A 12,451-nucleotide genomic window follows, 5' to 3' on the forward strand; every position below is an offset into this window, starting at 1 on the left:
ATAAGACAAGGTGTCCGTGTTAGAGAAGTCATGACTCAAAAAGTTCTTATATCTTCGTTGGTAATTGGATTACGGTCAAGAACTTTATGACCAAAATTACAGTATAAGTAATTGTCAATTAAAATATTTTTAATTTTTTGCAATAGCATTGGTAGTTTAGGAGTTATGGCCATTAGAAGTTTACTTCACGTCAGCTGGACCCAACTGCGTCAAGCTGCAACTTTTTCCTCTATAACTCTTTATCTAATCAAGCTAGACACATAAAATAAACTTTATTCAGTTAAAATTATAATAACTGCTTATGCAGTTTTAATCTTTTCCCGAAGATGCTATAACATCATTGGCAAAACACGTGTGAAGAGTAAAATAAAGAGATATAGCCACTGTTAAAACATTTATTTTTAAGTTTAAATTTTATTTACAATATGCAACGTATATAATTGTGTCTTATTAAATAAAAAATATCACTAAATAAGTGGTTTTTTAAAATCTACAAAAAGACTTATAACTACATAATCTGCCATAATAATAAAGGAGAGTATATAAAATTCACAATATTTAAAAGGACAGAATATAATAATAATAATAATATACATTTTTTCGTTGACTGATAATAATTATTGGCTATTGAAACTAGAAGAGAAAACATTATATATAAGTTTGTCTATATAATGTGTTTTCTCCTTTATAACAATATTTTTGTGAAACATCTAAAGCAGATTACGTTATTCTATACACTTCTAATATAATAATAAAAATTAATTTTGTGATTAATAATATATAGTATATTTTACTATGGTCCGTTTAGTCCCTTTTTCCCAATTATAATAATACACGTCTGAGCATCTTATAAACATATAACTAAAAAAACATTATATAATTTTTTTTCACTAAATATACCGATCTTTGGTGTTCAACCCGTGAAAAAGTTAGAAACTAAATTCTAACTAGTGACAAAAGTTTCATATATACAAGTTTAACAAAAAAAATAAATATTAATATAAAAAATAAAAAGCTATATTAGGCTTGTTAAGAAAATTGTTTATATAGAATTTTTTGTTGCCAACTATTCAATTAAAATTCAAATTACCCGCCTTTTATTCAATCCAAAAGGATACGTCAAGAACATTCCAAAGGCAAAGTTTACTGAATAAAATATTTATTCAGTAAACTTATTTTAAACTTTTATATATAATTTATGTAAACAGTATTTTATTCAGTAAACTTTGCCAAAGGTAACTTCGCATTTGATCAGTTGTCATCATGTGAAGATAGATCATAGGCAGTCATGACATTTGGCAATGCCGTATAACTCACCTTGTATAGGCTGTACCATAAATAATGAATTAAGAAAGCAGATTCACAAAGACACCCAAGATACAGGGTGTTAAAGTTGAAACTTCATCATTGAGTTCTTTTTTTTTTCTCAACTGCCTGGAATAGATAAAACAATTGTTTTTGTCTAGGCTGTTGCATCCGGACATTCTACCATGCTAGGATATCGATAAGGCAGTACAGACGATCACAATTTTCTGACCACAGTCTCCTTATCACGGTTCGACGTTTTGTGGGTTTATTTTGAAAATGATTTGCACCATGCATTGAGGAGGAAATTATTAAATGAATGCGAGAGAAATCATATTATAGAGCTTATCACAGGAATCATTCCTGTCTAGGAATCATTAACTATCATAATGAGTTAAAGTTTATTCTCTAAAATTGGTTTAATTAACTATGTACATCAGACAAATAATAATTTAAGAAGATTTAGGGCATAATAAAGACGGGAAATGCGGTAGATACTTGAAATTTAGGCCATTGTTGATAATAATACAAATGCTCTGTGGTGGTATCTGCAATCCTGGTCCAAATAAACCTAATCAAAGCAATTTAAAGGTATTTTCCAGAGAACAGGAAAGTTGGGCGGATGATACATTCTGAAATAAATTTTTGTGGAAGGTGAATAACTTTTATTTTCCAAGATAACCTCGGTAGAGCATGGAACCTTCTCTAAGAATATGAATTCTTCTATAGATATACTAATAACTCTTATTTTATTTGATTGTTACTTAAACAAAAGCAATGGACCAATTTGTCATTGTAGAGATATATACCAATTTCACACAGAATATCGCTCTGAGATACCCAAAAGTATCTCTCGAAAGTTCATGTCATTGACCATTGTTTCAGTCTGATACAGGGGCATAAAAATGGACATGGAACCATTTTTCTTTTAAAATAAAAGAATTAGTTCAAGTAGGTATCTTGCCATGTAAATTAAATCGTGGAAGCTTTAAAGACATTTTCTAGATCACTGGATATACTGTAAACTATGGATAGGTGCGATAAGGTATCTGTACAAGGTGCATTACGCAACCGAAATAAGTCTTCATTATGTAATTGAGTTGTTTTATTCCTTAGGTTTCTGAAATAAAAATGGGGAAAGGTCCTTTCTTCTTGCAAGTGGCACAAGTTCAAATTTTTGTGTGATACTCCTCTTGTGCAAGCAGGTTTAGAAAAATCGACCTTTTTTTATTTCAGGCAGATGAGTGCTACTTGGAAAACTTCATTAATGAATAAATAAAAGAAAATTGTTATTTTTTTCGGAAATTGAAACTGAATCAACTGCCTGGAAAAAGAAACATAATGTTTCTCCTGGAAATGTCCATCATTGAGTTTATTTTTTTTAACTGCCTGGAATAGATAAAATAATTATTTTTGTCCAGGCTGTTGCATCCAGACATTCTACAACATCATCCAGGAAATCGTTAAGGCAGTACAGGCGATCACAAATAATTTTTTCACCACATTCTCCTTATCACAGTTCAACCTTTTTGTGGGCTGCTTAAAAAGAAGATTTTCCATATAAAAAACAACCCATTTTTCAAATGTGTAAAAAAACGAAGAATAAATGCTGAATTTATGGTTAACAAAATTCAAAAAAATTACATCATCCTGTATCTTAGTTGTCTTTGACTTTCGCACTAGAAAATTTAACTTAACCTAATTCTTTTTAAGGAATGGCTGTCAAGTTATGCTATGGTTATCAGGCCTGGATTACCCATGGGGCTAAAGGGGCTGGAGCCCCGGGCCCTGTAATTCAGAGGGGCCCCCCTGAATGACAAGGTAGCTTTTTACGTGCCATGTTTTGCACACTTTTTAAATTTAGTTGGAGAATGTGCTGTTGACGATTGCCTTGATGCTACAAAGTTCTTTAATTTTTTGCCAAAATTGTATGCTTTTTTTGGGTCCTCCACGCATCGACATGATGTCATTTGCTTTTAGATAATATTGGCAAAAACCTTACTGTCAACTCGTTGGAGCTGTAGAGAAGATGCAGCAAAAGCGTTAGTAACAAGCTATGTCCAAATAAACGGCTGCTTAAAAATGATCCATCAGGAAAAAAAGACATCAAGTTAGAAGCCATGGGACTTTCTAAACAAATGATAAAAATGGAGACTCTTGTAATGGCTACCTTTTAGAGCAAAATTTTAAGACTTTTTGGGGAAGCTTTCAATATACTTGAAAAGCCTGGTCTGGATTTGTTATTTGGTGAAAACATTTTAAAGGGGCTAATCAGAAGTGTTTCCTGTTTCCGAGACCAATTTGACTTGTTTGAAGAAGAAGCCAAAAGTTTACTACCACAGAAAGAATATGAGTATTCTATGGGCAGGTCAAAGCGACAAAAAAAATACCCGGACGGTAAAAATGAAATATTATTAAATGAAAGAGAATTATTTCGCACGCAGTCATTTTTAGTAATAGTAGATAAGCTGGTCAATGAATTAGAACGACGGTGTAATGCATATTCAGATTTTGCCCAGTTGTTTGGTTTGATTTCAAAACTTAGCTCTAATGTATGTTTATCTAAAACAGAAGTTGAAGAGTTTTTTGCAGAAGTAATAGACCTAAATATTAATTTAACAGATGAGCTGGTATTTTTCTCGGAACTTCTTAAAACCTCTTCCGAAAAAATATGCAATCCACTTGATCTTTTAAGATATATTTTAGAACACCAATTAATTGACACGTTTCCTATACGCTTTTGAAAATGTATCTATCGATACCAATAGCAAATTGTGAGTCTGAACGTTCCTTTTCCAAGCTAGTTTATATAAAAAATAAATATAGAGCCACAATGCAGGAGGAACGTCTGTCTTCTTTAACATTAATGTGTAGAGAAAGGGACGTTTTGAAGGATTTAGAGTTTAATGACGTAATAGAAGATTTTGTAAAAGTGAAATTACGAAAAAAGGTATTTTAACATTACTATTTTCAAAAAAACTGTTTCTTTTTTATAAATAATATACATGTAGTGTTATAAATAATATTTTTTGCATTTTATTTATAAGGGGCCTCTTGATCCTTTATTAGCCCTGGGTCCCATAAAACATTGTTATAAGGCGAGTTATACGCCATTGGCAAATATCATGGCTGCTTATGATCTATCTTCACATTCAACAGATGACAATTGAAATGCGAAGTTACCTTTGGAATGTTCTTGACGTATCCCGTTAGATTAAATGCAAGGCGGGTATTTTGAATTTTGATTGAAAATTAAGTAATTTAAGCCTGACCTTTAAAGTCATAGTAAACCCTATACACACAATCTCTTTATATAAGTACTCCAAATAAATCTTTATTTGACCCTCATTACATAATTCTATATATACACAAGAATAGTATTTGCATCGTACGATTTAGAGAAGCTTGTGAGACCACTTAAAGCGTTTTTTTTTGGTAATAATTATTAATTTTTAGTGAGTAGTATAATATATAATATGTGCTCTTAATAAAATTTTGGCTTCTTTTTTAAACATGGACATGGCTACTCTATTTCAAAAACCGTGTGAAAATAGTAACTATATGTAATGGTAATAACTATTATATTCATCTTTCTTTATCCATGATTCACTTCTAAAGTAATACATCCTTAACCCTACTAACTCTAATATACACAAAATTGAGTATTGTGCTTTAAAAAACGAAAACGAAATTAGCTAGCGAGACTCTTTACAAGAAAACACTTCTTCGCTCTATCTATCGACCCTCTTACTCCTTCAGCTTGTGCCAGTCAGCGATCTGTCTCCTGGGCGAATTGCAAACCTCGTTCCAATGGGTCAAGGCGGTCCCGGAGCATTTTTCACCTCCCAAGTCCAGTCTACCGATCACCTCGTTCTTGGTGACTCGATCCCAGTCCAGTAGAAGGAACTCCAAGCTGATCCCCTCCAAGGACTGCCCGTTGGCCGGTATATCGAACACGAAACTCTCGTTGAACACCGGCATCAGGGTTCTCTTTTTTACGTGGGTTTTCTTTTTGGCGATACGTTGACCGTTGTACAGCAGGTAGATCTTCACGTAGGGATCGGCCAAACCTGGAAACAAACCGAAAGGGAGTCCCAATAAAGTCAATAGTAGTTAACAAAGTGTTTACCGGTAACATCCATTTTCGGTAAGTTTCTCGCCTTTAGGACCACAACGGTAAGTCTATTGGCCGCCGGTTGCCAGCAGAGCGACACGAGCAATTCACCTCGTCCTTGAGAACGAATCTAAAAAAAAAAAAAAATAAAAGTACATCCTAAATACACAAAATGACTGAACAAAACACACGCTAGTGTAATATTACATCAGATTCTCGTAACTCAAATTACGGTTTTACAGATGATCGAACTTCTTAACGCTGTAATAGCACAGTCTAACAAATCTATATACTTTGAAATCTATATACAAAAATTTTAAATCTATAAACTTGGATAATAGCTATTTATGTATCAAGGGCATTGTAAGGACGATAATGCCCATAAGGTGGAAATAGTAACCTGAGGGCCAGGTTTTCGCCTGATGGACATTAGAGTCTAACAATGCCCGTGATGCATACAATGCTTTATGTTTTACCTAAAAATTGATTTTTATGAACAAAAATAATTTTAATATTAATTAAAAAATAGGACAAATAGTATCCTTTTATAATATGTTATTCTGCCATTGATTTGAGCACTCAAGTAAAGTTACAAAAGTAAGCCAATCAATTTAGCTTTTTACAGTAATATTCACGTCCGAGCAATTTCTTATTTCCTTATAGCAGTCAAAAATCAATATTTCAACTGCTTGGAGAAAATTTCATATTTTTTCCAGACAGTTGAGACCATATTGCAGGTAGTTAATAATTGATATTTCAACTATAGTTTCTAATTTTTTCAAGTTAAAAAATTATTGTTCTCATTTTAATTGATTAAGCGATGTTCTTTGATCATGTATTACTTTGGTTGCATGGACAAATTGGAAAAATTACACCTAATATCAGTCATTTCTCGATGTCATTGTTTTCGGGTAGTTAAAGAATTATTTTCGAACTGCCTCGAAGTATCGATATCGATACTCATTTATACCAGACAGTTGAGATCATTTCTGCCAAAAGGTAATTTCGTTGAAGTTTCGTTACTTATTTCATGCAAACACACCAGCACACATGCAGTACGGACCTAACAGTCATAGATGCGCTGACGATGAAGCTTAATCTGCAGCTTCCTTTTTCCGATGCAATTGATAAATACTCTTTTAATCATAGATTGAAATCGAATCACAATAATTCAGCTAAAGACTGACGAATCAGATAATACCAGTTGTTATTGAGGACCATAAAAATTTGGGTGTGATCTTTGATAACAGGTTTAGATTCCGAAATCTATCGGTCTATTAGTTATTAATTACTTACTTTAAGGCTTCTGGGTTGAATTTCCCTGGACAAGGCCATTTGTTGAGTCTCGATCTGGGCGACATCCACATTACTCAAAGCACAAAAAACTTCTCCGATGATGTCGTCGCGACTATAACGGTCGAAGCTGAGTATAACGAAGTGCAACGTGATCCCGGGGATTTGGTTGAAGCTGATCCCGTAGAAAGTGAAGTCCTCGTCGTAGACTGGGTTGCGGGTCTTACGAAGCACCCGGGTCTTCACCTGGAAACAATTAAATTGCAAGATGTACGTTTTTTTTTTAAATTAAATCATCGCAAACGGAGTTCGTACTTTGTGTTGCTTGTCCGGTAGTAGTTGGAGTTTCACGTAAGGATCGCTGGAACCGGTGTTCGGATCCTTGGCGGGTAAGTCCTTGCATCTCACCACGGATACGATCAGAGCGTTTTTGTCATGTTTATACCTGCGAGTAACAATGTTGATAATATAAATTTCGAATTCTAGCGAGTTTACTTTTTTGAAAAATTAATTGTACAATTTGTATAAAACAAGTAACATAATATTTAGTGAAAATGATCTTTAATGTTTGGTGATATTTTAGAGGAGGAAGACATGAAAATTGAAGATCCTGATGAAGAGGACGGTCAAACTGATGGTCAGTAAGCAGTCCCATTCAGAAATGATGGATCTTTCCTAGAAATGTTTAAAAAAATGCAAGAAGAGCAAAAAGCAGCAGAAGAACCTCCTGCTAAGGAGGCAATTAAAAAACCTGTGGCACCACTATTTGGCAAAAGATGAGGAGGAAAAGTTCTAAAAACAGGTCTGGTGGCTAAAGTGAGGAATGTCGATGCGGACAAGGATAATCCTCAAGATGCTTGGTCTGTTTATATGAAGGAAGTAAGAAAGTTATACTTGTAGTGCACTGTGATGATGACTCAAAAACCAGGCCTCTGGTAAAATAAGAGTTTTATTTTAGTGAGTAGTTTCTTCGATACATATTTAGGTGTAGATTACTTATAAAAACTGCTAAAAGTGAAGTGGGGAAGTCCTTGTATCGCTGCAACAATTATTTCCCGCGTCTAAAGTTAAATTTTTATATTTATTCATTGGCAATACTTGGTTGGCACCTGGATGCGCAGACGACTTAGCAGTCTTGCGATTAAAGCGCCTCGAGTCGTCTCTCTCTCCAAGCATATTAAAAAAGTAGTTCTTCGCAAGTTCTTTTTCGCAAAAGTCTACACTGTTTTTTAAAAAATCTAATCTAAGTGAAACTTTAAAACAAGCAGAATCCAGTAAAGTTCTCCAGAGGAAATCAGGGATCCCTGCGATACTCACATCCAGAAATTCCAAAGGTAAGGTGCCATACATCATTTTTATTGTCAAAATATACACTTTTCGCGTCGAATCTCGACAAAAAATTTGTCTTTTAAAAGGAACCACCTTTTCGCGACAATGTTCAAACCAGTTTAAGTAAGAGTTTGGGAAATATCCGCCTTTACTGGTAGTAAAGTCCATGAAGAAAGTAATAAGTATGTTCTTCAAGGGGACCACTCACTTTAAGGGCCAAAATCTGGAAAAGTAATTGAGCGATTTGGATAAAACAAAAAGTATGATATTCACTTGAGTATTTCCAGGCAATATTGCTTTGAGTTTAAAGCAGTACAAGTAAAAATTTTGAAGATATCCGTCTTTTTTGTCAGTGAAGTTCAAGAAGAAAGTATGTTTCTCAAGGTGACCACCCACTTTAAAGTCCAAAATCTGGAAAAGTAATTGAGCAATTTGGATCAAATAAAAAGCATGATATTCAGTTGAGTATTGCCTGGAAATATGGATTGAAGTTCAATACAATCCAAGTAAAAGTTTGATAAATATCCGACTTTCTTAACACTTAAGAAGAAAGTATGTTCCTCAAGGTTACCATTCATTTTAACAGGCAAAATCTGGAAAAGTAATAGAGGCATTTGGATAAAGCAAAAAGCATGATATTCTCTTAAGAATTTTCTGAAAATGTTGATTAAAGTTCAATACAGTCCAAGTAAAAGTTTGGGAAATATCCGCCTTCATTGATAGTGAAGCCCGTGAAGAAAATATATTCTTTAAAGTGACCACTCACTTTAATGGCCAAAATCTAGAAAGGTAATTGAGGAATTTTTCTAAAACAAAAAGCATCATATTCACATGAGTATTTCCTGGAAATGTTGATTAAAGTTCATTGCAATGTAAGTAAAATTTTGGTAAATATTCGTCTTCAATAATAGTGAAGCTCAAGAAGATTGTGCCCATTGTCTTTCAATGTTACCACTCAATTCGGGGTCCAAAATCTTGAAAAACAATTGTACGATTTGAATAATACAAAAAGCATGTTATCCAGAACGAAGTGAAATATTTGAAGAATTATGCTTACAGTTAAAAAATCAACTATTAATTTCATATGTATTATAAGGTACCTCAATTTGAACACCAGTTGTCCCAAGTAAGCGGCATTCTGTTGAATGTTTTTCTCATTTTCTTGTTCTTCTTTGGCATTAACTGGGGACTGACGCTGTTCGTTTTCAGCAACACAAACATCTCTCGCAACCTGCAAATATTCATAAAAATACGAATAAACAAACAAACCCAAAAAACTTACAGGTGGTTCCGGTTTAGGTTCGAAGGGCTGATGGCTGGACACTCCGCTCTCCAAAGGGCCAACTATCCCGGTGGGACTCTGCCCCGTAGGAGTAGTCGGTGAGGCCAACTGTAGAAACATAATAACATATTATATAAAAAAATATAAATGAACACTTCTTACCCCCGGTGGCGTCTTGGAGATTCCCGTGGGACTCGGACTCTTCTTGAGGTAGTGAGTGCCGGTTCCGGCGGTTGCACCCGCCGGTGACTTAACGGCGGTGGGTCTACGGTGACTGTGGAAGGCCAAAGGTTGATCCGGTCCGTTACGTTTGGCGCGTAGACGCTTACGACGCTGGTAGCAGTAGTAGATCACCGCGAAGGTGAGGACCACGCATACCGCGAAACTGGTACACAGTCCGATCACAAAGTAGTTTACTGCAGGTAAAAAAATTCTTTTAAATTGGACTTTAACGACACTTTATTATACACTCCTCCCCAAATCAGATTCTGAATTCCAACAGGCCTAACTAGACAACTTATAAAAAAGAAAATCTTTCAAGCAGTTGATATATGTTAGTTCCAAAGGCCTGGAACAGTTTATGTCTTTTATTGTGGTTATGTATTGGAAAAAACAGAATAATTAATTCGATTGCCTGGAAGAAATAATTAATTTATTCCAGACAGTTGAAGAAGATTTCATCTGCTTAATGAAAGAAAAATGGATCCAATTGCCTGAATTAAAATTAAAAAATTAATGACACTTTTTCCAAACAGTTGCAGTCAGTCAGTTTTAGGGGCCTGGAAGAATTTATTTCCTTTTTTTTTATTAGGGTTGGATTGGAATTTTGAATTCAACTGCCTGGAATAAAATAATTCATTTATTCCAGGCATTTGAACTAATTTTTATCTTTTCAATGGGACAAAAAGGGACTAAACTGCTTGAACTTAAACCCTTAACTGTTAAATAACATAGTTCAAAGAAGTCATCCACCGATTTGTACAAGGCTTATTTCAAAATTTATTTGATTTCTAATGAGTGGAACAAAGACGGGTATATAATAATGTGGTGGACCATTTGTATACTGCGAACACTGTCAATGCTTTGATTAACGACTATTACAGTTGGTCCGCTGTATTTTCCAACTTTTTGAGGAAAATATTTATTTTAATAGTAAATGCGTGGGACCTAGAGAAAAACGGTTTTTAATATGGAATATATTTCCAATTTAGGCAAATTAAATGGAAAAATCAATAATAAATTAAATGATGACTCATGATTATTTAATAATAATAATAATAAAAACACCTGAATGAAATAAGTTTTTATAATAAATCAATAATGCTTTGAAGATAGGACCGCCATTCCGGGGAGCAATATTGACATTTTAATTATCATAATAATAAGAAAAAAATCTACAATTTTCTAAAAAACACTATAATAGTAACTATAACCCTCAAATTCCAATCAACAATTTAAAAAAGAATTAAAAACTTACCTTTGTATTCGACGGGTCTTATAATGGGTCCCTCCCCAACCATTTTCGCCAACCAGGACTTAACGTAAACCCGTGTGGAAACGTCTCTTACCGCACGCTGATCAATTTACAAACACTTCTCACCGAAATAAATGAAAACGAACTAAACGTTTCTTATATCGTGACTCGATCAGGGAATAGCAAAATTTTCCTGCGAAGGGCCTTAGTCATGGATCAACTCATTCGGGAGGAATCAATAAGGGGTTGGGACATGCGTGCTTCATGTCTCGGTGACGTCACGGCACGCGTGGGGTGTTTATTGCGCCAGGGGGTCGCAACGAGGAATATGACATTCGTTTTATTAGATTTGATTATGGTTCATTTGTTGAATCTAAAGAGGCTTTTGTTTTAGAAATGAAAGTAAATTGAATTTGTCTCTTTTAGCTGGGATATCACTAATTGTATTAGCTTTAGAGCTAAAGAAGATATTATCAAAGTTTTAGTGTTAAGTATTTTTAATCGAATACAGTTTATTTCATGATTTTGTCTTAATTAGGTAAAGAGTTATAATGAAAAAAATCGGAGTTTGACGCAGTGAGGTCTAAAGGTCATAACTCCTAAACTAATAATGCTATTGGAAGAAATTAAAAGAGTTTTTCTTGATAATGACTTACACTATAATTTTGATCTTAAGGTTGATTCTTGACCGTAATTCAATTACCAAAGAAAATTCAATTACTGGGTTTAAAGTATACATACTAATTATGAAAGTTTTAGTGTATAAAAATTATGTTATTATCCACTGTTTCAGTCAAAGCTACAACAGTCTCCAAATTCTTACTTTCAATCAAGACATTTGTGTCATCTACATAAGTTTCTATCTATTTTTCTCTTACTATTATTTTTAAGAAGTATTAAGATAATAGTTAGGTTAAAGTATATTGTTTAGATTAACATTTATTTCTGTAATGGGGTTGATCCTGTAAATAAATAAATATTATTTTTTATCATTCTTATTGTTCATGCATGCATTCAACTATTTTGTTTTCTATATGTATGTATATGTACACATTTTTTTTAATAAAAGAAGTTTCAATGAAAAAAATTATTTTTTGATCAATAAAGTACTTTTTGAATGAACATGAGTTATATCATTTTATGATAAACATGAGTCGTAATGTGGCCAGCTACTTTCGTATTAAAAGTCCAATCGCCTTTAATTACTCAGTTAATGGAGAGTCTCTGCAAGGTCTACCTGTTTCAAGGATGTTGGAATCACCTTTGACCAAAAATGTTCTTTTATCCCTCACATCGAAGATACTGTTTCTAGAGCTACTCGCATGCTGGGTTTTATTATTAGAAATTGCAAAGTTTTTTTGAACACTGCCACTGATGCCAAAATTCTCTACTATGCATTTGTTAGATCCAGGCTGGACTACTGCTCCCTCATTTGGTCTCCCATTTACAACCAGCACATTCACCTATTAGAATCAGTCCAACGGCGATTCCTTAAATATTTGGCATTTAAGGATGATGGAGTCTATCCTCCAAGGGGTTTTGACCATAACCTGCTGCTCTCTAGATATACTGCGAAGAGGAGAGAAATGCATTCGGTGAAATTCTTGTTTAATTTACTTAACCATAAAATTGACTGCCCATCCCTTTTGCAAAG

At 33.8% G+C, this 12,451-nt stretch overlaps 1 protein-coding gene across 2 annotated transcripts; it reads right to left on the minus strand.

Annotated features, from left to right (window-relative positions):
* Positions 1–381: 381 nt before the first annotated feature.
* LOC126741311 (synaptotagmin-11) lies at positions 382–11,040 on the minus strand. 2 transcript variants are annotated; one of them, XM_050447708.1, is made up of 8 exons: positions 10,801–11,039; positions 9,486–9,739; positions 9,324–9,431; positions 9,142–9,272; positions 7,028–7,157; positions 6,716–6,958; positions 5,435–5,549; positions 382–5,375 (listed from the first exon to the last, which is right to left on the minus strand). In XM_050447708.1, exons 1-8 carry the CDS (start codon positions 10,841–10,843, stop codon positions 5,053–5,055), a joined length of 1,347 nt encoding a protein of 448 aa, XP_050303665.1. In that variant the 5' UTR covers positions 10,844–11,039; the 3' UTR covers positions 382–5,052. The 2 variants fall into 2 exon arrangements, with proteins under 2 accessions (XP_050303665.1, XP_050303663.1); XM_050447706.1 differs by having other exon boundaries at positions 9,142–9,431; positions 10,801–11,040.
* Between the last annotated feature and the right edge of the window lie 1,411 nt (positions 11,041–12,451).

Source organism: Anthonomus grandis, chromosome 10, assembly GCF_022605725.1.
Source record: "Anthonomus grandis grandis chromosome 10, icAntGran1.3, whole genome shotgun sequence".
Taxonomy (NCBI): domain Eukaryota; kingdom Metazoa; phylum Arthropoda; class Insecta; order Coleoptera; family Curculionidae; genus Anthonomus; species Anthonomus grandis.